Below are 27997 nucleotides of genomic sequence, written 5' to 3' on the forward strand. Positions count from 1 at the left end.
CGTTTGCTTGCAGCTAATGGTAACACTTGACCTTTATGACTTTTCATTAAGTGTTCTCCAAGGGCATTAAGCATAACTGAACTACTGAGTCTCAGTGAAAAATCAGGCACTGATAGCCCCATTTTATGAAGAAGCAGAGAAATCAACATAGAGCATCTCTAAAAGCAATGGGTTTTCAGCATCTTTGCAGCCCAGGCCACAAATAACTCGTTTAACTTCACACAGCAAATTACTGAAACAACTGAGAAGAGACAACCCTAAAATAGACAGGATACAGTGTTCACTGGCCTCACCAGTGGTAAAGGACACAGGGTTCAAAATGCTGGTAAGCAGATGCTGTGCTATGTATACTACATTCCCGAAGTTTCTCATCACTTGTAAAGCTGAAGCTGAATTAACAATGATTAGGTGTTTCAGAAACTTTCTTTAGTACAAAGAGGAACAAATAACTCCACAACAGAGATCATGGCATGCCAGAAGGTTTTTCATAAGCTCACATATGCAGTGAAATCTCCATTCTCTGTGTTTTTCAGATTTCTTTCACACTAACTAAAAACCAGTGCTTACTCTGCCCACTGTGCTTTACTTTTCCTCCTTTAAATAATCTTGAAAAATAAGACTTTTCTTCTAAATCCATTTGAATTATACAATTACTGTAAGTGCTGTTGCTATCAGGTTTGAACTACATCTTTAGACAACTCTCTGATTTTTAAATTGTTAATGAATGTGGAGCTGTTTATGAGTCATGGTCCTTCATAGTGAAAAGAGGGCATGCTTTTAACACTTGAGTTTTGAGCAGTAACTGTTTTGCCTATTCAAGAAGGTGAGAAACTGAAACTTGGAGAGCTGAAGCCAAGGGCAGGAATCTGAAAATTTTGATCTTGGCTCCTGTTTTGACCACTACTGCACATTTGTTCCTGTTGGCTTTACGGATTTATAATGCAGGTGAGCAATGAATTTAAGTATGTGCCAAATTGCTAAGATCAGGAGTAATGCCACTGATTTACTGTACAAAACTGCTGCAATTAACTGCAGAAGATTATAAAAATCAAACGTGCTTATCTTTGTGTACACACCAAGACTACCAGAATGGGGACATAAGTATGTAACACTACATTCCTGTTGGTGTGGGCAGAACTTTGCCAACAAAACTGTGCTTCACACAGGTGAATTAACAGTCTTCCCAAAACCAAAAGCAAGCTCCACCAATAAAGACAGAGTTTAGCTGGAGTAACTGCATCAACACTCAGGATTGCTGCTGCTGTAAGGATGTCTGTCAGTCAGGGGCCTCGACTTTTCACATCCCTGACCTATGCAGCTGATGTCAACAATACAGATGTAGCCTAAATGTGTTGTAGCATTGTTCCCAGCTTTCACTGTGTTTGCTCTGGGCATAGTACGCTGAGTGAGCAAGTGTTGGTCCTCTGGCTAAGTTGATGGCACTGTGGGTGAGAACTCCTGCTCTCCTATAGGAAAGCTTGTGTGCTTGATTGCTTGTGTGACCCTGAGCAAGTTATTTACTTTTCATATGCCCCACTGCCCTTCTGTAAAATGGAGACAATGACACTTCCAAATATAATACGAAGAGATTGTGAAAATAAGTATACTAGAGACAATGAAATCTTCAGAAAAGTCCATGCATTACCCAGTACTGTGGGGATAATTTAGGGATATGAAGCCCTTTGAAAGGATCAATATACTTGTGGGAAGATACTTGATTTTAAATTGAAGATGCTTGATCTGTAATTTGTGTAAGCGAAATTATTTTCTAAGTTAAACAACTCATAGCCAGTACCCCTCAGCAGACCATATGAACTGAGAAATAAACACCTCCAGGATTCCCATCAATACACAATGGACTCATCAGCAGAGCTAATGCTAAAATATTACTGTTAAGTCAATTTTAAAATGTTTGATTTCAAATAATTTTAGTCAGTTGAGTATCTATATTTGGTTGGGGGTAAGGGGGAGATGAGGGAAAGGTCTCAGTGACCAGCTCAGATAATATACTTATGAAGCTATCTCTGGAATTCTTACATTGGTACCTATGACACTATCAAATTCATTGGAAAGAGTTTATCGCAAAGTTAAATGTCAGCAGCTGCAAGCCTTTAAATGGAACATACTTCAGCTCCTGCGCAATGGCAGCGATCTGTTCCACCCTGTCCTGGTGAGCAGCCAAATCACTCTCAAAAGCTTCATGTTTCCTTAACATGGCGCGGACTTCTGTCAGAGAAGCAGATTCATAATCCTTCTGAAGCAAGATCTGCTCTTTGCCTGAAAGAGGAAATTAAAATATTAGTAATTTTTTACAAATTCATTGGTTAGAACAATTGCAAATTTAGTCAACTTTTTAAACTGAGGCATGGTGAAAATCACATGTATGAGATGAAGTTCCACCCCCACTGAAATCAGTAGCAAATTGTCAGCACAACAGTGTTACTCAGAAATATATATTTTTAAAGATCTCTCAGTAATTCCTTGATTTTTGCACAGGCTGTTTATACTGGTCTAAAATAGCAAGTATTACATTGCTTGATAAACTGGCATAAAAATGGTATATTGGCAAAAACTGGGACTCTATTGTGATAAGTCATTTGTAGAGTAGACTTACAAAATCAGAAATCACACTGCTACACTCAGCTTCCCTCTTACTAATGATGTTACTCTTTTTCGTGTTCTGCCTTCAATTCATTATTCATTGCAGCACTTCCAATTAAAAAAAAATAAAATTGAGATGTGTGGCTGCCTTTTGTATCAAACTCTTAATATTCAGTGGAAAATGCCAACCTATTTACAGAAGGCTAGAGAAGCAAAGAGGAAATCAGAAACTGAAATATTATTCCTCAGTAGCTCCTGTGCTGGACAACTGAATCCATACAGACAAGCCCCTACTACTTCACCACATGGCATTACACAGCTCTGTGAATTCTAGAGCCAGAAGGGACTATTGTTTCACTTGCTATGTACCAGCTTATGTGAAGTTTTCCCTGCCTAACAGCCATAACATGTCACCATGAGTAGGTTATGCTCAGAAAATAGGCTCTCAGGGCTGATAAACACTGTTGTTTCCCTTCTAGTATCTGTTTGGCAGCCATTTACAGCCTTGTATGCTTCCAGCAACTGTGTTATGGGATGGACTCTGGTTTACTTTCACAGTGTGAAAAGATTCTAGCTGGAGAAAGCCAGAAGCATGGCAGAAGCAGGAAGACTGTTGTCGGGGCAAACAAGAGGATAATAGAGCAGATCTACATTTAATGGTCCCCAACAAAACCGTATGCCAGTGTATGCTCCTATAGCTGTTGCAACTACACCTAAGGTTAGGTTACCATTCAAAAACAGAACTATAAATGGGGTGTTATCCAGGGTATGGAGCAAAGCAGAAATGAGTCCGTTATCATGGAGTTTATGTGGACTGTTCAAAACATCATGACGGCCAAATGATAATCAACTCAGAATAACTCAGTTAATAATTTCACATTTAACCCATGGTCTGTCTGCATTCCTGGTTGGATTGCTGGTGTACAAATACATAAGCATGCATTAGCAGTAATGGCCTCTATTAAGATGCTGAATATTCGCATTAAGTTTGACTCACTACCTCAAGATTATGATTTTTACAGTTACATTTCATTAGCAACATGCCTACAAGTTAGAAACATGACTACAGTCAACAAAGCCTGCAATTTTACCTGTTATTATTTTAGGTTTCTAAAACTGTCCAAAATACTTACGAGTGAGTCTCTGGCTAGCAAATATTCAGCACTGACAGTTCAACCTTGAACATTAGAACATTAAAAATGTTAAAAGCCATCTCTGCTTACCATATGCCCACTGTTCATGAGTGGAAGCCTTCTGCCTGAATTTCTCAGCCAAGTGTTCAAGTCTCTCCAGTCTTCGTATTTCATTCAGCAGCCACTCTTCATAGCCTTTCTCAGCTTGTTCAAGTCTCTGCCAAGCGCCGGCAATATCCTGTGAAGAGAATACAAGGGAGAGAGGGGATGAAACTATAATCTCTTTTTGTCCAAATTTGCAGATTTCTGATTCATTCACAATTTTGCTCGAAAAAAGAGAAATTTTTATGTCCAGTTTTTGTAAAATCACAGAACCATAGAAAATGTTGTCAGGCAGCTCAAGAACTCTTGTAGTCCAGACATCTGCTCCTAATAGTGTGCCCTATTCAGGTGGGTTCATGAAAGCAACTCCCATACAAATAGCTTCCAAGCATAGCTATACATTCAGTGTCTTCACGATATATTGCTTTTACCTCCCATTTTACAATGTGCATGTTCTGTTATGACATACCTATCTTATCAAAGTGCTTTGCTCTCGGAAGTTGACAATAGCAAAATTATTAGTGTCAAGAGGATTTGGTTTGTATTTTATGTGGAACACAAACTCATTTCACTTTGTGGTACACAAAGTTTTGTTAGCTTCCTTAGAAACTCAAAGGCATGAGTAGGAAACTGAAGTGACAGGCTGTCCTGGTTTTGGCTGGGATAGAGTTGATTTTCTTTCTAGTAGCTGGTATAGTGTTATGGTTTGGGTTCAGTATGAGAAGAATGTTGATAACACACTGATGTTTTCAGTTGTTGCTAAGTAGTGTTTAGACTAAGTCAAGGAGTTTTCAGCTTCTCATGCCTAGCCAGCAAGAAGGCTGGAGGGGCGCAAGAAGTTGGGAAGGGACACAGCCAGGACAGCTGACCCAAACTGGCCAAAGGGATATTCCATGCCATGTGACGTCATGCCCAGTATATAAAGCGGGGGGAATTGGCCTGGGGGGGATCGCTGCTTTGGAAATAACTGGGCTTCAGTCAGCAAGTGGTGAGCAATTGCATTGTGCATCACTTGTTTTGTATATTCCAATCCTTTTATTAGTATTGTCATTTTATTATTGTTATTATTATCATTATTATTTTCTTCCTTTCTGTTCTATTAAACTGTTCTTATCTCAATCCACAAGTTTTACTTTTTTTCAGATTCTCTCCCCCATCCTACTGGGTGGGGGGAGTGAGTGAGCGGCTGCGTGGTGCTTAGTTGCTGGCTGGGGTTAAACCACGACATAAACAAAATCTCTACACAAGTTTCGTGAGCTTCCTCGGAAACTCGAAGGCACGAGTAGGAAACTGAAGTATTTTTTGTGTATGGGTGTCGTGGTTTAACCCCAGCCAGCAACTAAGCACCATGCAGCTGCTCACTCACTCCCCCGCCCCCCCCCCCCCCAGTGGGATGGGGGAGAAAATCAGGAAAAAGAAGCAAAACCCGTGGGTTGAGATAAGAACGGTTTAATAGAACAGAAAAGAAGAAACTAATAATGATAATGATAACACTTTTAAAATGACAACAGCAATAATGAAAGGATTGGAATGTACAAATGATGTGCAGTGCAATTGCTCACCACCCACCGACTGACACCCAGTTAGTCCCCGAGCGGTGATACCCCGCCCCCACTTCCCAGTTCCTATACTAAATGGGATGTCCCTTGGTATGGAATACCCCGTTGGCCACTTTGGGTCAGGTGCCCTGGCTGTGTCCTGTGCCAACTTCTTGTGCCCCTCCAGCTTTCTTGCTGGCTGGGCATGAGAAGCTGAAAAATCCTTGACATTAGTCTAAACACTACTTAGCAACAACTGAAAACATCAGTGTTATCAACATTCTTCACATACTGAACTCAAAACATAGCACTGTACCAGCTACTAGGAAGACAGTTAACTCTATCCCAGCTGAAACCAGGACAATGGGGAGTGGACAATGGCCTTTTCCAGATAGTGCAATCATCTGTTTATCAAATCTAAGCAACCAAAACACAATGATTGAACAGAGTACAGATAGAACAGGTTTGCTACATTCAACAGGAAATGTTTTGACCCACAGTCAACTCACAATACTTATCAGCAGATGAGAATTCTTGGTACTGACTATTCTTATCTTCACAGTCATAAGAAAAAACAAAATTTAATTTAAAAAAGTAGAAAAAAGCAGAAACATATATTGAACAATGTCTGTTTCTGTAAGTCTGATGACCAAACTGTCAGTGAAACCACTGTGAGTTTTGCTTAAATAAACACTATCTGGCCTCACTGATAGAGAAGTATTGGTAATGCTCCCAAAGAAAGCTCTGTATCGTCTCATGTCTTAAGACTATTTGCTCTTAGGGAAAGCCTTCAAAGAGGCAGGAGCATGCTTAAGAGAAAGCAAGATTCTACAATGAAAGGGAACATGTAAAAACAGTAGTTTGATATTGATAAAGTGGCATTTCAATCCTTCACATTGAAATTTTTGTGAGAAGGTTGATAAAAAGGAGAATGGAATATCGATGCCTCCTTTACTTACTGAAACCATTTTTCCCTCTGATGGCATGAAAGCTGGCCGATTGCTGATTCTCAGTTTTGTCTGCAGGGTGTTGAAATTGATCTCCAGTTGACATTTCTCTTGGACTTTGGGAGGTTTGTGTTTGCGGCGGTAGTCCCGGAAATCCTCTAATTTCTTCTGCATAGCCTGCATTGTTTTTTCTGGGGTCCTGTTTTCCAGCCAAGGAATTGTCCGGCGAATCCATTCTAAAAGCTTTCAAACCAACACAAACAGTTGAAATAAAGGCAATGGAAAAGCAGCCAAAAAAAGATCATATTGAATGCACAAATCCTAATCAAGTTTGCTCCATTTTAATATTATTGACTTCAGTTGGTATCAGTGCCTTAATGGCAAGTAAGCACAAGATTTTCAAAGCTGCACAATACTTTTTTTTACTGATTTGCCCAGATATTCTAGGTATTTCTAGAAATACCCTGATTTTCAGATAGATGAACACACATGTAAGGTGTAACCTGAGTTACCCAAAATCACTTGCCACTTTCAAAAGTATTGGTCTTGATATTTCAAGTAGTCATAGTTACGAGATCAGGACAGACACCAGCCAAGTAACTCAAGTCATATAAAAACCTTCACTCAGAAGTCCGTAAGTGCCAATGTAGCACTACTGACTCTGTGTCTATGATCTCAGTATGTTTTTGCAGGTTATCCATTAAAGACAAGGGAGCTCTCACTTGTGCACTACACATCTGTAGTCCTGACTCAACAAACTTGCCATTTAATAAGAAAGGACGAGAGGAGTACAATGTGCCCCCTTCTTCATTCATTTGCTCCCTGTGTTCACAGGTGCATTGTGAACACCCTGAGACACCCTGTCCAGGTGTGCTTTGCAGCACACAAAGCCAACGGGCTTGCTTGGAGTGACGGGATCCTGTATGTTCCACATATGGTCAAGGATGGCCATCTTTGGAGATTAGAGAGACAGCAAGCCTGGTCTTGGGGCAGACCAATGACAGGCCTCAAAATACCCTTTTTTGCACATTAATGAGACTGAGTGACTTGCTGGAGGTCACACAGGAAGTCTGTGGCAAAGGAGTCACCTGAACCTTGACATCTTGGGCAACTGAGCTTTGTAACCTACCACTGTGAGATTTACCCTTATAGTGTCTTCAGTTTCCTATCTTGCAGACAGTGCATGTATCTTTCAGCTTTCAGTATTTCATGAACATAATTATCACCATGTTACGAATACAGCTGTCTTTACCTCACTTGCTAGTCTCTCATACTCCTCCATCAACCTCTCATTTTCCTGATTCACAGCAAGCACCTTACAGATCCGGTTAGCTGCAGTCTCAGCCTGTAAAACACAGCAAATAAACAGGACATATTCATAAACACATTCTGAGAAAGGTACAGGCTTGGAGAAAGAGAGAGAATGCGGCTGCTGCAAATAAAAATCACATTGTTTTATAGTTGTTGATTTGTGCTCCTAGGTTACTTAGATATATGTTTACTCTCCTTCTTTAGTCACAGATTCCAATGGCCTGAATAAGGCACAGATCAGCACAGAAGCACCTGGTTGTACAATGAAGCCTTATTATACAAGGGAGTATTTCACACTGCCATTATAGCTGTCTAATAAACCTTTTCTTTTCAAAGATGACTCAGGCCATTCTTAAAGTCATCCTATTAGGCTAATTTTTTTAAATCACACAAAAAAAGTATTAGATTTGTTAGCCACACTGGAAAGACACCTCATGTGATTCAGGAGTCCCAAACCACTCTGTTTGCACATCATATGTACATACACCCTTGAGAATATATGCAGCTCAACCACTGACAGCAAATCTTTTCATGCCTCCTGCCAAATTTATTTGCAAAGGCACTGTGTAGCTCTGCCATATTTAAAATTTACATTAACAGTTTCACATGACAGATCTATACTTTCATACAAATGTGAGTCTGGAGTATATCTAATAAAATAAATATCTGTGTAGACTCCTGTGTTACAGAGTATGTGGAAGACCCCTTTTGCCTGAATAGCAAACCCTTCATACCCAGAAGCAAGAGGGCACAACAGCATCGCTGTGCTCTGATAAGGAGTAGGGGGCTTACTGGACAGGAAAGGAAAGGAAATCCTGAGGAGGAAGGAGAAATATCAACTACTTTAAGGGGGGTTTATTATTTTTTTCACATAAGTTGGGTTATGTCCATTTGTATGCTACAAATGTATGAAGCAGAACAGTGGGAAATGCCACATTTGTAAGTGAGAATCTCAGCCTGTAGGACAGATCTGCTGCTGATATTCTTGCCATTTATACTAGTATTTTGATCCACCAATAATTCAATTGGCTTCAGTGGGAACCAGGCACAAATACTGTGTTGGATGTCTTCTGTGCCTTTCTGCATCTTTAGGCATCTTTGAAAATCTACCCCTAAATTACTACTCACCATGAGTAAGTCTAGAATAGTCTCAAATCTCTAAAAGTCAAACATTCTTTTATGCAGAAAATGCATAAGATGTTGATGTAGCAACAAATAACAACTCCATTTCACAGTATCTTCAAATACAGTTTTTCTGAAATAGTCTTTATAATCACCAAATAAAGACCCAAAATTAGAAACAGGAATGTCCATTGGTATCAAAGAAGTTCAACTTGCTACAGAACATTAACTAAAACAGGTTCAAGTGTTGGTTAAAAACAAGTATTAGTACTCAAGTAATACTTGCAATTGTTAATTAAAACCACAAAGTACTAAATTAGTTTTTTTTAATAAACTAGTGGAAATGTGAAACAACCAATCAAAACCACAGCAACCTGAAGGGACAGTTGATTAATACCTGCTCTGCTCCAGCAAAAGCATGGTAGAAGCAGGACACATATGTCATGATAGCTCTCTCATCAGGTTTGGGAGTGTTCACAATATCTACAAGAGGGGGGGAGAAATGAAAACAAAACAAACAAACAAAAGAATCGAGGAGTAGAAAACAGGATGAATAAATAAAAGCACAACATAGTGTCATTCTGATTGTTTTCTTGTCCATAGCTCTGTACTCTGGAAACTCTATAAAGCTGTAATAAATTTAGTGTTAGATTGATGGGTGCTGACAGAATAAAACGTACACTAGAAATTCAACATAAGCTCTTATAAAGAGGTGGACATTTTTTAATAAGCTTGATCCTGCAGTACTGTCACAGAGGGAGTGACCTTAATTTTACCAGGACTATCTGCTTAAGAACCGGCACACATATGTCTGGTGACTTAAAACATGGGTTTTTTTTTTTACTAAGACACAGGAAAGACAGACTACATTTTGATCTGGGGAGATGTTCTCTGGAAAAGTTGCATGTGGATTAGTTATAACCTTAGCATTATATATCTGTATTCTTTATGTTACTAATACCTGAAGTATGTCCAACTCTGAACTGCCTTGCTTTTTAAAATTTTCCTTATTTTCATTAGGACATGATTCCAGAGCTGTTCTGAGATGTCTGTGTATGTTTCTGTGTCTGTTTTGCATAGTAGCAACCTTTTATGTTGCTGTTTGTACTTACCATTAAGCATTTAACATTTTAAAAACAATCCTGAAAGCATAAGAGAAGGGTTTATTCTCTGAGCATCTGTTATGATGATTTGACATCTGTAGCAGGAATAATATCCAGCAGGGACAAAAAAGATGGCATTCTGCTATTGAAATTGTTTTTTCACTATGAGCTTATTTTCACCTTGCATTTTTAAAGGTGCTTCAAATGAATGCACACAAGTTCAATTAAAGAGAATAATGTCCTCTATCCCATTCAGTAACCAGCTGTCAAAAACCTACTGGATATTACTAGTAAATATACAGAAAGATGAGACAGGAAGGCTTGTTCCTATAGAACAAATGGATAGACTACTACTGGCTCTACTGAGACAATGGCTCACAGAGAAAATCAGGCAAAAGGAAATGAGCTCAGCTCTAAGATGCTGTCCTAGTAACTAGTGAGGAAAAGATCGGAAGAGGAATAACTGCTGAAAGAAACAAGACAGAAGGTGAAGGATGAGATCTGATCCATCTTCTACAGTCTCACCTTCTGAGCACCAGCAAATGCATGGTAGTAACAGGAAACATAAGTCATAATGGCTCTTTCATCAGGTCTGGCAGTGTTTACTACATCTGTGTAGAGAGAAGAGGGTTAACTGCTCAGAAATTCTCACAAGGTACTTCCACCAGATTATGCTGATGATGCCACCTCAGTGCTGTAAGGATTCAAAATAAATACACCATTATTCAGGTTGCATCTGTTTACTGATATCAGTGCAAAGCTACCTAAGCTATAGGCATCAGTAAATGGAAAAGATATAACTTTCCCTGAAATGCCAAAACGTCTGAAGGCTGAGACTTTACAGAAGGGTATTGCTACCTTCTGGTTTGTGGAAGCTTCCAAGCAGATGGCACGGCTGGCAGATCTACTGGGTTCAGCTCCACTGTTGCTCCAAAGCAACTTCACCTAAACCACTACAATTATTCCAGAGTTAAACACAGCCACTGACAGTCACAAAATAGGAGTGCATACAGTGTATGTTAGCACAGGGTCCCCGTGACTGAAAGGATATTGACATATATTGGAAACCTGTAGAACTCCTGCAGTCCAGAAATGCATTTTGAGCTAAGAAAAGCTTGGATAGTAACAGTTTTGCAATCCCTGCATCGGTCTCTTTTTAGTTGATAGCATAAATCACAGGAGAGTTTGGCTTAGCTGGTTGATAGCTTTGTCCCTATTATGGCAGGAAAGAGTAAAAGCACAGAGAGGGTGCAATCAAGGTATGGGTACGTTGGTAAAAATGGACCTTTTCAATACTTAACAGAGAAAGGCAGGAAAAGGTGGTTTTACACCAATTACGGCTGAGTGATCAATTACGCTAGTGCAAGCTGCAAGGATTCCTGCCAATGTAAGGAGTGGGAAGATACTGGTGTGAAAAGACCCAGGAACGAGGTGATAATTTCTAATATTATCAGTGGGATTTCTAAGTTCAGGACCAATGTATTTACTGATTTTGCATCTACTTCACATAGTTGTGAACAAAACCTTCCTAAGTTTTCACTGAGAACACAGTGGAAGTAAAGAGAGTAAAAAGTGATGGTGAATACTTAAAGGGTGTTAGAAGAAGCATGATTTCATTTCCCCCTTCCCTGTCAAGAAGGAGAATAGTAAGATAAGGGCTAGAATGTGCAGAAAATCTGCTGAGGGAAAAAAAAAGGTTTCTTACATTGTATGTGAAGAGAAAAAAATGAGGAAAGGAGAATGATAGTAGGAGCTGTTCAATGGTAAGGAGGTAACACTTCTGTTTATTCCTTGCACAGTATTTCAGAGTAAAATAATTAAGTGGTGCTTGAAAGGGGAATTGCAATTCAAAAGATGAAAACAATTAGTTTTGAAGCATGAAGGTGATAACAAGAAACCTCTTCAATGAAGACATCACAACCTGGATTTTCCAAATCATCCTGTATTGGCCTAACTTTCCTACCAAAGACTTCAAGAGGAGCAGACACAGTTCGAGTGCTCTGGATAATTCCAATGCTATCACTGTTCTACTGACAAGCCACCAGAGCAGAGTCTGCATAATTAGAGAAGAATGCTTTGAACTAGTGTAGGTAAATTCCAGTATTTTGGCACCACTTTTTGCATGGAGTACAAAAGTTTGGTTATCTTGAAGAAATTCAGGTAACTTTAATAAATATTTCCTTGTTATTTGTCAACAAACTCTAAAGATCATTGGAGAAACCAAACATGAAACTATTTGTTAAAACTATCACTGCAAAAAATATTTGTTAAAACTATCACTGCAAAAAGTTTACAATTAAAATAAACGAGAAAAAAATGCTTCCTTCAACCTAGCTGTCTTTCATAGGAGGCATGTTGTTAGTATATTTTGAAAGTTCTGTACTTCTATTTCTATTTCTGGCCCTCTCACTTAAACATTTAAAAAAGTGAATATGCTTTAAGCTGCTAACAGTTGTATTTCCCTTTATTAGACCTAGATTTTAATTTCTTAAAGGCAAGGATTATCTTTTGATCCTGCATTTTACCTCAGTTACCACAGTGGGGCCATGTGCTGAGGTTAGGGTCCAAAGTACTATAATAAATGCAAACAATAACAAACAATAAGCAATGAAGCAAAAAGTGAGTTAAATTATCCAATACATGGGGAACAAGAAGGAAAACACTGTTTGAAAACAAAGCAGGATGCTCCATTATGGTTCATGTGGAACGAATGATGAAAACTTGCTAGATACAAAACAAGTTTTACTGTCTCCTGCTTGTGAGTAACACAAACTTCAGTAAGATATAACTCTCACCTTCTGCATCCAACATCTTAGGGATATCCAAATGCTTTTCAGCAATTTCCATGGCAAGGTTGATATTTCCTATGGGGTCATCCTGCATTAAAGAAGAAAATACAACTAGTCAAAGACAGAAGTTTTTCCTTGAAGCAAGACTACAGTAGGTACACTAAAACTTACTCTGTTTTTCCAAACTGTAAACTGGAGTCACAACTACTGTTCTGCAAATAGCAAAGTCTAGGTATATGAACTTTTGGTCTATCTACTGCTATACTTTCAAAAGAAAACATAAATAAGCTATTATGTATCAGTAGAACTCTGCTGCAAATATATTCTGGAGGGGAACATAGATAATGTATGCAGTGTACATTCATAATTGTGAGCTAATTCTGAATCAAGTACAGCAGTAATACATACAGTCAAGGCCACTGGTCCAGTACGCTGTACTAGACCATTCATCACAAAGTTAGTCCTGCATGTTTTATACCTACTATACGTTATATTACAGTGATAGGAGTTCTACTGAGTTCTCTGTTGGTCAGGTGCATGCATGAGAAAAGGCAAGCACAGACAGAAGAACAGTTCTCCAGAAGGAGCAAAACTCCCCAGTTTTGGCTTGGACAGTCAGATCTGTAATGCCTCTATAAACTGAATTTGAGAGCTGTGGAAATTCAAGAACTTCTGGTTTTGATTCTGACTTTGGTTTTTGAAGGAAAGAGAAAGGAAGCAATGAGCACAGTTCAGATAGCACACATTTCATGTCTTACGCTACAGACAGCTATTGCTGACAACAGAAGAGTGTGTCAGATTAGGGCTGCTCTTAAGGCAGCCTCCCTGTATCAGCTTGGAGAGAAAACACCCTATGTGAAATGGCAGTTCATGCCATTAATGTTATTATTATTTTCACGTATTCACAAACTGCTAAATGATCATGGCCCCTCTGAACAATGCCAATGTCTACAGAGAGAGGTTGGGAAAATAGGACACAGAAGAGCAAAGTTAGAGATGCTGGAGGGCACTGGAAAAATGTTAACAGGTTTTCTGTAGGGAATTTCGAGGGCTTCCATTTGAAAACAGACACTTCCTATAAAAGGATCCAGTATCAAGAATGCTGCTTTGTCTACTTTGAAATTAACTTAGTAAGATTACATAGTATGGAATTACAGCAATTATTTAAGTTTCACAGAAGTCTGTTCCTCATGCACATACATATGCCAGGTATCATAAGTAGTAACACCCATGACGTCTTTCTATATACATACCGTACTAGATAGCCTTTCCTTTAAAAGCTGCATGTTCAATAAAATGTGCTATGAAGAACAGTTTACATTTTGAAACCTAACAAATTGGGTATAATAGAATACAGTGTCTCTAATCATAAGCTCTTACTCTATCATCATTTAGCAGTTTTGTGCATCATTGACATTAAGAGAAACTTAAAATGTAGACAATATTTAAAACTCATGAACCTACTTTTGCTATTACACAAGACACCATGTGCAATACAACATTTACTAAATGTGTATACCAAAACTCTTACTCAAATTAAATGGCACAAAAGTACACTAAATCTAAGAGAGACCTATTGACTAGGTTAAAACACTTATGGATGAGCGATGAGCACCTCCTATTTGTGTGCTTGGTACTAAGACCATGAGTAAATAGTGCTCCACTGGTAAAGGATTTATTTAAAATCACAGCAATTTCTGAATAATTGGAGATCTCCATCACCCATCCTTTTAAACAGAACTACAAGCCACAGTGACTAAAAATCTCTGCTACAGCTAAAGAAATACCTCATCTAACTTCTCATAGTCAAGAAGGTCAGGCCTGTGTCTATGGATAAGGGCACTGAAAGCAAGGCCATCTTTCCAGCTACAAGTTCACGCAAAACACATTGGTGAGAAAAGGAAAGGACAGCATGCAGGAGATAAGAAACCAAGAAACAAGACACCAAGACAGCTGTTAATGTAACCAAAATGAGCAGTCAATCAAACACAGCCAGGTCAGAAAAGCAAGACCTATTTTAGGATTTTTCTGCATGTGCTTTACGTGCCACAGCTCAGCCTCAGTTTGAAACCTGACCTGTTCTTATTTTGGAAACCTCTAAGAGGGAACTAGTAATGCTGAAGCAGATCTGCTTATGTTCTATTCCCTTTTCTCAGCATTCATATATAGGATGGTTATACTGTGAAGTTCTTTAGTACTGTGTACCACTTTTCAAAGCACAGACTCAATCAAACTAATTTCTGTTTGTGCCATGCTTAAGCACATGTACACAGAGGCAGGTAGCTTAGTCATTCCATGAAACTGTTCATCCATAGGAAAGGTTGTATATAGAATTAAGAGAACAAGCTGGTGTTCATGGCTAGTATTTTGCCCTTTGGTTCAGATCTGCGGTTGTCTTAACTGCCTAAGTTAAAATCCTATGTGTTTAGGAATAAGTTCATTTAATTGTCATCACTGCACACCTTGGGGACTCCAGCATAAATTTAACATATATATAAAGCAGACTAAGTTTTCAAATAATTTCATTTCACTCATTTATCTTTTCCCTCATCAAAGGCTTTTTGACAACCATCGATTCCACTAGTAAAATCAGTTTGTAATGGAGGGGCACGGAATGGAAAATATAGTCTACGATTTACCAGTCTCTCTCATCAATGAAAAGTTGCACTCAACAAATTAAAACAATGATTAAGTTTTCTGTTTTGCTGGTGTTTATGTGAGACCTCAAGATGCATTCATTCCAGAGAACAGAAAATGGTACCTATGTATTGAGAGCTAATGTGAAACAACAACACTTACTTTCTAGGTTTTATTCTTCAGTAATGATACCCAGAAATCCTGACATTATCACTTACTCCTCATTCCTCCCTCTCAAACCAAAGTGGCTGGTATCTTTTAGAAAACGTGCATTTTGCCATGAGTAGCACACTGTAATAAAATAGTTTTGTAATCCCCATGAGGTACTACCTAAGGAAGTTAGGATATCAGTTTTGTTTTCACTTGTCTGGAAGTATAGGTAGACATATAATCTAAGAATTAGTGAATATTTTCTATGTAAGACTAGTAATCTACTGCGTACTCCTGATTACCAAGGGTAGTGTTTGTTCCAAGGAATTTTAGGATTAATTATCATCTCATTGTTACTGCTCTGCTATCTACAGTCATTTACACCAGATAAAAACCAGGATGGACTGTACAATACTGTCAGTGGTGAATGGAGAATTCCAATGTATTTAACATCCATATTGGGCAGTGTAAAAGACTTCATCACCTGCCTGGCAGCTGAGGACCAGATTATTTGCAATAAAATGCTGAAATCATTGTAATGGGAAGGAAAGAAGGACACAGGACAGTCATGAGGTCCTTTCCTCGATGTCACTGCTTTTTTTTGGAGGGAGCTTAGAAAGCCAGTCAGAATTAGTATGCACTCCTCAGTTTGTCTTTTAGAAAACATGCTAAGCAAACCAGAAGTGAGCCAAATCATTGCAGGACAGCATGCTGTACCACCCAGACTAATGACCTTATTTAGCTTGGAGTAGTCAATAAGATCAGGTCGGTGTCTGTGGATAAGTGCACATAATCCAAGGCCATCTTTCCAGCTTTACAACAAAAAATAGAATGGAAAAAGATTAGTTAACAAAGTCATGGCATTTTACAGTTTGATCCTTGCTCAAGGCTTAAAATCAAGCAGGAACTCTCCTGTCAAATCCTGACGCTTATGTTCTGTCAACTCTCATGTCTCTGAGCTTTTCTGTTACTGTACTCTTTTTCCTGTAGTACATATCTTACTCTACAGACCATACATGCTTAAGAACTCCATAATACTTTTCTAGGCAACATACATTATGTGCAACAGTCCTCAATTTCAAGTGCTTAATTTGTGCAGAGTTCTAGGATAGCTCAGAGTACACATTCATCAATGAAAGTGCATAATCTCCTATTACACTTACAGCATGTTTGTGAAAAAATAAAAGGACAGCAAACCTGCAATTACTTGAATTTGATGAAGCAATTGGCTTTTTCTGTGTCAGTTATTTCAGAGAACTTTAATTGCACAACCATGTTGTGCTCATAAAAGTAAGAAGTCATAAATCAGCTTAGTTTACTTTAAACACTTCACACATATGGCAGCTTCGATCTGAGCTCTTACACTTCAGTGTGACTCCAGGCCTACCACCTTCCGAGGCAAGAATAGGCGACGAACGGAGCTACAAATAACATCTATTTGGAAAGATTATGGTAAGTTCCTTTCAGCCAGAAGCAATTATTCTGAAAGACACTTTATGTAAACACTTTATGCAATCACTGGAGCTGTGGGTTTGAGGTCTTATCCTGTGCAGTAAGTGTGTGATACTAAACATGTTAAGACTGTTAGAATCCCTGTCACTGAGATGTCTGCATAGATCCATCAAATAACAGAACCATCTCCAATAAAAATGTAATACAATTAAGCAGAATATACATACATAGTCTCATATAAAATCATCCAGAAGGTAAAACTGGATCAAAATGAGCACCAATCTAACAAAAAGCTTTTTTCCAAAAGGTATAGACTAAAATGGTCTGGACAGCCCATTGTAAAGTAGTTCCATAACAGCCCATCAACCCAAACATTAGTCAAGCTACTTCCATTCAAGTTCTTTTCCCCATACCACATATCAGACCAGCTTATGTATATATACACACTAAGATTCTGATACTGTAACTTACAGTATACCCTGCATCCATATAAAGCTCTACTGAAATATACCTCTATATATCCAAGGAAAATAACATGTAACAAATTTCAAATCTCTTAAAGGCAATACAGGGATTGTAAATCAAACAAATTATTTTTATCTGTGGATGCATGTGTGAATCGTATCTTGTCTATCACTACATGTGCTTTAGGTGCTGCACATTAAGAATAAATTCAAAACACCAAAACACTGGAATGCAAAGCTCTTGTAAGTACTATAAAGACTTCAGGGAAGGCAAGATCACATGGTTAAACAGTGCAAATGGCAAGTCATGTAGTTTAATGAGGTGGGTCACCGGCAGAGCTACAGGAACTAGCCCAGTAAAATCTCAAAACCAGTCAGCCTGCATATGGCCTGGAACTCCCTTTCTAGCCCTTGATGAAAACACAGAACCATAAGGCTGGAGCTTCACTAAATTTTCCAACTTAGGTAATAATCCTGATTCTGAAAACAAACGTGTTTAAAGTGCTGCTGGTCTGTACTGAGTGCATTTTTGGCTCCTTATTTATAGTTATGTTACAAAATAATAAAGAACAATTCATCATAATGAGATATTTGCATGCTGAACACATTAGTATTTTTGCCAAGAACAATCTATACTTACAGTGGCTCTCATCTGAAAGCAGTCATTTGCCAAGTCACTATGCTGCAGTACTCAGGTATTCCCATATACCAAGGACCTCTAATAATGTAATATGTTCTGTACGTCATAGGGATTTTTTTCTTTTAAATAGTAATTATGGAAGCCATGGTAAATAATGCCAAAGGCTAAGCAAAATATGACTCTGAAGATAGAGCATGAGAATATGAAAAAAGTCTAGTTAACAGTGAAGAGTGAAATTCTCCTGTCAAATATAGACCTACTCAATGGTGGGAAAAATTTGACCTAAAATATTTTAGACTGCTTCTACCCCTTGAAACAATGGAAGTTTACCTAAGATGGAAGTTCTGAATGTTCACATTTCTGTAAGGAGCAGTTTTTCTTTGACACCACAGCAGCAGCCCTTCTTTGGCAGAGGTCTCTGTAAAAGACACCAGGGAGTAAAAAAAAAAGGAAAAATGTAAGAAGTGCTCAAGTAATTAATTTCTTGTCACCTTAAATGTCATCAGCCACCTGAAACTGGTTGGCATAAGCCAACATTTAATCCTAAAAGATACTCATACAAGTGGACTAATGGGGCTCCATTAGGACACAGAGGTCAACTCAACTGGAACAACTCAGACTAGAGTCTCAGCCTGCACAATAATTCTGGGATATTAGAATTTTAAGACATTATATTGGTTGGACAGCAGAATGTCTATTTGGAGAAAAATACCCCATACAAATATAATAGAACTAGACATAAAAGATTGTGTTGGTGTAAGTGCTGAAAAAATACCCTCACTATCTGAGCCCTATGGGTATCTGAATGCATAAGTAAAGGACAGAAAAGATCAAATAGACCATTAGGTCCACATTTAATGTCCCACAAATTATGGGCAGGACAGCATGCAGAGCTTGAATTGACTATACTTTTGTTGAAAACTGAGATTAGTTTCTAGAATTCTAGACTTTTCACAGCATAGACTTGACTTAAAGAGTATTGTAACTACAACACAGTTTCTGGAGCCAGTTATCAAGTGAAAGTTAAGAAAAAAATTCTGAAACAGTGGGGAGAAAAAAAAAGTGATAGAAAGAAGGAGGATATAATCAGATAATATTTTCAAAGAATGTGAGAAATGGACAGGACTAAAAAAGTAAGGACTAAAGAGTCGGAAATAGGACCACCGTGCAGGGTACAGCATAGTTTCAAGCCACAGAAAGCTCAGAAAGCAGGCATGTTTCTATCTCTATAACTGAGAGACATGCCCAGAACTTCTGCATTTAGAAAATGCTGGCTTGAGGTCTCTGTCAGGATAAGGAAAGTAATTACTTTTTCCCTCCAGAATTCAATTTTGTCACCAGGTAGGGAACTTGCAGTATCATTTTCTGCAAAAAAATAATTCATTTTTAAAACACTCATCTCACTTATGCACAATTCATATAAAAATGTGTTTAAACAAATTTACTAACTATTTAACATAGTTGCATTACTATTACCTTCCACTGAAATATCTTGAATAGCAAAGCGAAGGATGATAGTCCAGATCATACCCAGCGTCATTTTCACATTGCCATCAACAATTTCTAAGGTGAAAAAAGATATAGTAGTAGTATTTAGAATGTGTTTTCCATTTTCTCTTATTTTAATCACATATTTCTATAAATAATATATTGTATCTAATAAATTCACTATATTTCTACCATAATTCTTTATCTACACAGAGTTCATCTGGGTTCATTTCTCAACAAACTTATGCTTGTGCTACCCTGGCAGTAGGACTGCAGATTACTGAGGTTAAGGTCACTTAAGCCCTTCCATGCTAAAAGGCTTCTCTCCGGGTAGTTGTAACTGCCTCAAATCTTTACCTTTTAGGCTGACTTTTTTAGAGAGAGCCTGAGGGGAAACACTTTTTTCAAGTTTTAACAATATCAGTCTTACTGTTTTCAAATACAAAGGAACTGAAAAAAATATGGTCTTACCCCAAATTTTAAGAAACTACAGGACATTAACTATTATTTTTTAATAAAATGGTACTCAGAAATCCCCCTATACTATTTAGACCTTTTTGAGAATTTTACCTATAGTGCCAGCACAGATTAGATATGAAGAACAGCTCAAGAGACACAGCACCTCCTGAGACTAAGCTACACAGATTGCTGCCAAGCAGTTCAGAAATATGGCCACGAGGTTGTAATGTCTTACAGCAATGATGCCTATGCACATTTATGTATCTTTAATATAAAACAGGATTTTTTTACCTCCGGAGTTTCAATTTGTTTCAAGACTGCTTGAGTCTACCTACAACATAGGACACTAGGAAGGTGCTTTCTCCAACCCTTCTCACACATACATGGGAGTCCCCTTCCACAAGTCAAGTCAGAATCCAATGCTCCTATATTGTAATATGAACAGTGATATCACTTATATTTCTCAACACCAAAAAAGGTACTGCCAGGCCACTTCAGTGTGGTGATAATGCTAAATCAATCTGAAAAGCATTGCATGGGACTCAGGAGAACATAGAGAGGGTCCAGCACCGGCAGGGGAGGAGGTGGGACAAGGAGAGAAGGGAACAGCAGACTGCCTTTCCAGTCACCTCACACCAAAAGCGCAGTGGAGCGCGGAAGGCACCAGCTGCTCCCCTACTTGAAAGTGACCTCCAGCCTTCCCCAAAAAGTGGAGCAGCTGTGGCTGCCTGGGGGCCCACTGATGTTCTGGGGAAGGAGCAGGAGGAACTTGCAGCAGGAGGAATTTCATCAGTTTAACATCAAATGCCAACAGAGGTGCCAACAGAAAATGCAGTCACTCTGCTACTTAGATGTTGCCTGAATCCAGAGCAACTTTCACAGAACAAAGCAGCTGCTAGCTCCAAGACTTGAGATACGTGTTAAATTGCAGTATTATGTGACACAAGCTGTCATTTGAACCTATGGAATTAACAAATGTGGTAGGAGATATGTCACCCATCACTAGTCAATACTTACTTTGCTAGTATGATAATCCAAGTTTATATATGAATGGCTATTTTTCTTCTTTCCCCTTTGGGTTCTACACTAATTTTCCAGAATTCTTACTTCACTTTGCCTGCCCTCCATGCATTATTACTATCTTATTGGCCCTGAAAGACCTCACGTCTCTCCAAATCTCAAAACTAAACTCTTTCAGGCAAAAAAGACTGAATGGCAATTAGGGCATGTAGCTACTTTTCTCTCCTCCCTCCTCCTCGGTCAAGTATTTCACTGTATTTTGATCAGATGTCTGATATGTATATACAGTAAAGAAGAATTTCTTCAAATGTAAAATAAATGAATTTAGATACTCAGGAGGCAATGCTGATTGTCAGGCAATCAATTCATGGATTTGCATAATCACTACATCATTGTTTTGATTTACATATCCATATGTACACACAGACAGAATCAAAGAGCAGGAGAGGGAATTTTCTATGTTGTGTCTCAGGAGAATTTTCAAGTGATTTGCCAGCTTTGGTTTCTCATTATCTACTACTAGCATAAAACACAAAAAAGACATGTATAAAAGACAAGGAAAAATATCTAAACAGAAGAAAAACAAAGTTGCTAAATGTCAAAAAGTATCAGTGACAAAATATACCGATTAATTCCTATAATTTTCCTCTACAGGTCAATAGCAGACTTCATTATTTTTTTCACGCTGCCTCTTTACTCCAGGAATATAGTTCCTACACCTCACATACGCAAAGCTACAGCTTTCTGGGGAAAAAGGTCTTGCTGGCCTATGAAGACAGGAAAGGAGAGAAGGGAAAGGGAAGGGGAAACAATAAAAACTGCTTGGGGAAAAAACTAAGCAAAGCAGTGTGGCAAGTTCTCAAAGGTTTTAGTTTGTTTTTTTTTTTATTCTGCTTTGGCTTTTTTTTTTTTTCATTCTAACTTCCTTGTAGCAGATTCACAGATCATTTGGTCTTTAATATTCCTCCCACTCCCCAGAAAAGCAATACAGAAGTGTTTCCTATTAACAGGATACTTACCTTTTGTGGTTCTCCATATCTCAGTTCATTTCATTCAGGGTGCAATTACCTTCCAAAAGGAGTTATTGCATTTTTTTTAAACTTAAGGGAAAACTTCTAACTCCTGAACTGCGAATGGTTCATAAGGACTACTTTCACAGCTTTTGCTTTAGCTTGACTCTCTAGTCTCACTTCACCACCAATGGAGAGGACTCTTCCACAAGACAGATCAGAGTAGCTAAACTGGGCTTCTGCTCAGCATCACAGTTAAAGGTGATCACCTCTCTCTTCCCACCCCACATACAGCCCAAGGAAGTCAGCCTCAGAACAGTAATGATGGCTTTAAAGAACATCCCTGGCCCCTTAAAAATACGAAATTTAACTTTGTACTGATGGCCCACAGGAATCACGGTTTAATCTTTGTTTTGAGGCCCCATTTTAAATACCAGTTGGTCCCCTTGGGCCTACATGCTCTTCACCACTCAGCATGTCAGATAATAAAACATGATCCACAGCAGATTTAGATAAAAAACTTTCACGCTTTGGAAATTAAAAAGTATTCCAAGCATCCATGTAACTCTGAGAATGCCAAAACAGATGGGTACAGACAAGCCCATATGCCCCACGCTCACACATAGAGGCAGCGAGTTAAGGGGTTAAGGACTTTGATAACAATACAAGCTTAAGGAGCCTGTGTTCTGTCTCCTTGCTGGCATTCATTCCATCTTCATGCTATAATGGCTGCCCAGTCAACAATGCTGAAAAATGCAACAAAAGAAAAAAGAAGAGGCGAAGTGTGTTTTAAAACCAGATCAGATTGCTGATCCAGTCTCCAGCATAGCTACAGAAACAGTTGTCAGCCCAAGTGATAGGGTAGGGCTGTAAAGTGTGGGAGCAAGTATGCAGGACAAGGCGGCACAGGGGCTCTTTAAGCACATACTGGTGCCAGAGGTCCCACACTGTGAAACTATACCCAGTCAGTTGTGATACTGCATTGCTGCATCAGCACAGCACTGTGACTTAGGTAACAAATTTAATAGAGGGGATGTGGTAAACTTAACAGGGCACTAAGCATGTCTGGGCCAGAGCTGGCTTTGTGTTCAGCCTGTTTAGAGTAGGAGTGGAAGGCACACGAGTCTATCTGCTCCTGCCCACATGGATGTAATCTAATGTGTGTTAGTAGCCATACTTGACATAGTGCAATGTCTTACAATGACAGGTTCCTCTTTGCATCTAAGCTATGACAGTAGCAGTGGATTTTTCTCCTGTGCTTCCATCTAAGACAGTTTTTTTAATGCTAATGAATGAATTTTTGCTTCTTATCCCTCCATTTTACAGATCAAGAATTCCAGAAACAGGCAATAAAACCCTGCAGCACAGCCAAGAACATCACCTTAATCTCCTGGCTTACTGACTACGGCCTGCTGTTACATGCAGGAAGAAATACTGAGTGCATGGACAGACGTCACCTTGCAGCAACTGGCTGAGAAGTTGGAGGAGGTTACTGCCTCTTGTTCCTGCCTCTCTCCCAGAGGGAATCACCTATTATCACAGAGCATCTAAATTCATGCCAATTGCAGCCAAGGAGAACAGCAGGGTTAGTTTAAATGGTTTTAATGGCTGATCTGAGCTATCCCAGATGCTTTGCCTTCAGGTGATATAGAAAGTGCTCTAGCACTGCTCCCTAGTCTGAGCACCCTGGCAGTAATAAGCTGCAATAAGCAGGGCAAAATGAGGGAGAGGGGAGTGCAGTGGGCTGGCCTGCTCCTTTCAGGAGCAGATATGAGCTGATGTATCTCAGTTTAAATACTCCAGCCTTGCTTGAAGGACCTAGGTGTGAAAACATTAGTACATTGTGCAAACTGTGATCAGAGAGAACAACCACTCTGTCCCACAAGATACCCCTTTTGCTACACACTTGCTTTTGGTCAGGTAGCCTCAGAGTCTCAACATGACATAACAGAAACTACCATTCATTTGCTCCATACCGTACTCTCAGTATTTCTGCACCAGCTATCAAACAGGCTTCTGTATTCTTAATTGTCATTTCCACACATAAATCGTCTCTTCAGTACCCTCTGCTGTCTGTTCAATGCCATGTTGCTCCCAGAATAACCTGAACTGCAGAGTTTTAGGGTAGTAGCATATTTTTCCATCCCACTTCATTTAATTCAGCAAAGGGCCCAGCTGCCCCTGACTGCCTGTACAATGGATGGAGGGAGCCAGGCACCTCTGAAATGCAGTAGAGCTCTTCCGAGCTCTGAAGTGCATTTGGGAATTTCCCATTTCTCCCCAGAGATGATATCTTCCCCAAAAAAGGTCTCTGTTATATGCCTAAAGATAGATGGTATGGATTTGGACTCAGATGGCCCACCTAGTTCAGTCTCAAGTGAATAAAGGGTGAGTTCAAACAAATGCTCTACCCAGAGAACACCCATTTCTTGGAATTTTGGAGTTCTAGCTCTAGAAACTGAACACATCTGGTGAATGATACTTGAGGAACCAAGCAGGCTAGGTCAAACCGTTGTGGAATCAATGAATACTGATAGGTCTCTCTATTACTTCTACAGATGCCCCTATCCAAGCTAATGAATCTTCCTGCTCCAGCCACAATTACAGTAAGCTCCCTGCAATCAAGGCTTGGAAGCCAGAATAAGGACATATATAAGCCTGGAGAAATCAGAAAACAGGAAGACAAGGCTCATAAATTGATCTAAAAAGGCCTAGCAATGTGAGTAGAATATAGGTAGTGCTTCTCACTGTGATACTGAGGTTACAGCTAGAGTTTTGCTCTAAGGACATGTCAGAGGCTGCCCCCAGAATGGACAGCATATCACCGAGGCTACGGAATCAAAAGTAGTTGGATATCATGCTCGCCACATCACTCCTCTGTATGGTAATGGCTATGCAAAGCATTATGCAAATAACTCCATGGAGTAGCTAGTTCTAGACAGACCTTTGTCCTTTTTAAACAATTAATTGAATCTCATAGGAGGCATAGGTTCACTTGCAGTGAGAGCCCACCTTCTTTTGCTCAGAGTTTACACCTATCAGCATTTAGCTAGCTAACTACCTGTTTTTATTTAACTACCTGAACAACAGAACAATAACAAAGCAATAACTTCAGTAAATAACATCCCGCCCACCTTCTTCATATGTTCAGTCTCTCTCCAGCTACCATAATTTCTTTTGATCACTCCCTTATCTCTACATCTGAATTTTAGAAACACAGCTGCCATCCACAGTCAGTCTCATAATAAAATGGGAGTAGGTCCCAGCCACCTGGTAGTGATGTCAGCCTTTGTCTTGTCTGAATAATACCTCCTAAAGATAAAAAAAGATCCCAGATTGGATAAAGCACATCCTAGAATCCAACCTGATTTCTAAAGGAGTTCCTTATTTCTAATAATGTATAGGGAAAACGTAATGCTCTGAAAGAAGAAATCATTATCTGAACACCCACTGAAACACAGACAATTCAATTTAACCTTGGAGATAAACTAATCTTACAGCCCATTTATACCCCTATCCCTCTCCAGGTGTCCACAAATTTCCATCTCTTGACCTTTGACAGATATAGGTCAGCAATCAATATTAAGACATTTCTGAGGCACCCATATATAGAGAACAGCCCACGCAATTTGGCCAGGGGTCTCGGTCAGACTTCTTTGCAATGTGAATGTCTTGGATCTAAGCAAGGTGCATTGTCAAGCTCTGTCACATACCTTCTGCACCAATTGACACAAGTTTCACTCCTTTGCTGGCGATATAATCCAGAGCTTTGTTGACATTAGCAATTTTATGGAAGCGCATCTTCCCTCTGTCTGGTTTCGGTAGTCTTTCCCCTGCAGAATAACAAGTTTAATGTGTTTATTGTTACATACACCTGGCTACAGATACCCTAGTGATTAGAACTCAAGGGTGAATGTGCACTGAACACTGTCGAAAAGTTAGCAGTTATTTTAACAGGTATTTTTCTGAAAGAATGTCAAATGGCTTTGAACAAAACCCCGAAGAGAAAATTCAAATGTTGAAACATCCAACTTAGATCTTTCTAATATAGCAGTAAAACCAGAGTAAAATTTTTATGTTTGCCCTAAACATCTGGAAGATATGTGAGTGCTTCCTCCTACTCAACTTCTGGTTCATTGCTACTGTCTGTATTAGAGTAGCTGAATATTAAGAAGGCAGGATGTTCTCAGAGCTCATCCCCCCTACCTGCTGGACTGTAAAGAGAGACTGGACTCTACCCAGCAGATTAGCCATAGTATCCTTCCACATCTAACCAAGAACAATGGCTTTTAACAACCTAATCCAGTACAGCAGAGCAGCTAATTTCAGAGCATAGGCTGATGTGTTTGAATGAACTTATCTTTTCAAATGATCGCAAAGAAGAATAATTTCTGAAAATATGACTCTCCATTTCATGAAGAGTGATCATTTGAAGATCTTCTTTCCCCACTGAAATCTCCAGCAAAAATGTAAACTGTCTTTTCCATAAAGACAACTTAAAAATCTTCTTGCCCTTTTTCACCTTTATTTTGTGTCTGTAACTGGAGCTATTCCCTTCCCATTCAGGGGTATTCTGAGTGTACCTTGGAGACTGCCCCTCTGAATAACACATAAAACGGGTGACAGAGTGAGTTTACATCAGTTAGTCAAAAGGAGTTCTTGGATGTTCCACCCTTCTGAAAAATGAGACCCTTTACTTGTGACTAAATATTGATGTAGTTTTATTTTAGGCACTCACTTTTGAAAGCATTGGTCCATCCAGTGAAGTCATTAAAAGCAAAGAAAAACTTTTATACTAAAAGTGGAATAAAATGAATTTGTAACCTAAGTGTAAAGGCTTTTTAATTGTTAGGGGCTAAGACCAGGTCCTCAATGTTTGTGGTTTGTCCAACAACGCTGTGATGTCAGTGATAGCCTGATAACTCTGTGATATCCTGGAACACAAGCACAAAACAGAAGATTTTGGTGCTTTTTTCCCTCCTCCCTTTTGTTTCACAGTGTGTTTCATCTCTCACTTCTCATCCTACTTAGAGTTTGTGTTCACTGTTTTGAATTATTAACAATTTTTGTTCTTTTAAGAGTGTTTCAGTTAGCATGCTGTAAATACATAGCAAACTTTATTTTAGCCAACCTGAGATAACTTCCAAGAGGAGCATCAGTTTGAGGCCGTTTCTGAAGTCCTCCTCAATGTTCTCAATCTGTGTGCCTGCTTTCCTGAGGTGGGAATTGCACCAGGCTGTAAACGTCTGTAATAGTAATTAAAAAAAAAAAAACACTTATCAACAACACATTTTCCAAAACAACTACTAAGCCATCTGAGTAAACACTGCATCTGAGATTTTTAGTACTGCCTTCGAAATTTGGATGTCCAGCTCCTATTCATTTTATACATGTTGCTGAGTTCAAAATTCTTATCCCAGATGTTCATGAAGCTGCAAAGAATTGCTTGATTAGAAGGAATACTGTGCTAGATTCTGCTCGTAAATGTGTCCCAAAAAAAGATCTACACATAAAGGCAAAATTTGTCTAATGCTTATTACTACACTTAACATTTTATGAGCTCATAATATTATGTTGGGACTTATCTGTTATACATTCTTCCTGAAAAGAAAGATTGATACGGTATAGAGAAAGCTGTGTGACAGTAAAATGTAGGCAATACCAAGCACAGAAGCAAAAATTGCTACTACTTGAATTCATGCCACGATAAACAGTTCTCACACAGATTATCTATGCCAGGGATAAGTAACATGCATTTCTCACAGGCAGGAAGTTGTGAGAACACTCTTCAGGATGAAGTAACTGAAGAGAGACTTTATACAGCAAGAATACCAGCAAAATTGCATTTGTTCCTACTTGTAACTACAGTAAGAAACAGAATGCCTTCTGAAAACATGGACAATTAGAATGGTTTTTGAAAGTTTACAATAATTCAACCACAGACATTTCACATTCAGACCCTGCAGATATGGCCTGCCTTACCAAGAGTTTTATTTTTAAACTGTATTATATAATTTTCAGAAAACTACCG

General features: G+C 38.9%; 1 protein-coding gene across 1 annotated transcript in view; it reads right to left on the bottom strand.

Annotated features, from left to right (window-relative positions):
* Nucleotides 1–27997, bottom strand: part of ACTN2 (actinin alpha 2) — a 69690-nt gene that overhangs the window by 17538 nt on the left and 24155 nt on the right. The window contains exons 2-12 of the mRNA XM_075043211.1: nucleotides 27098–27212; nucleotides 25680–25799; nucleotides 19466–19552; nucleotides 18320–18407; nucleotides 16167–16245; nucleotides 12653–12734; nucleotides 9152–9237; nucleotides 7574–7666; nucleotides 6334–6564; nucleotides 3825–3972; nucleotides 2127–2277 (exon numbers count right to left, since the gene is read on the bottom strand). Coding sequence (XP_074899312.1) covers nucleotides 2127–2277; nucleotides 3825–3972; nucleotides 6334–6564; nucleotides 7574–7666; nucleotides 9152–9237; nucleotides 12653–12734; nucleotides 16167–16245; nucleotides 18320–18407; nucleotides 19466–19552; nucleotides 25680–25799; nucleotides 27098–27212 — 1280 coding nt within the window. The remainder of the gene's footprint in view (nucleotides 1–2126; nucleotides 2278–3824; nucleotides 3973–6333; nucleotides 6565–7573; nucleotides 7667–9151; nucleotides 9238–12652; nucleotides 12735–16166; nucleotides 16246–18319; nucleotides 18408–19465; nucleotides 19553–25679; nucleotides 25800–27097; nucleotides 27213–27997) is intronic.

This window comes from Buteo buteo, chromosome 12, assembly GCF_964188355.1.
Source record: "Buteo buteo chromosome 12, bButBut1.hap1.1, whole genome shotgun sequence".
Classification (NCBI taxonomy): domain Eukaryota; kingdom Metazoa; phylum Chordata; class Aves; order Accipitriformes; family Accipitridae; genus Buteo; species Buteo buteo.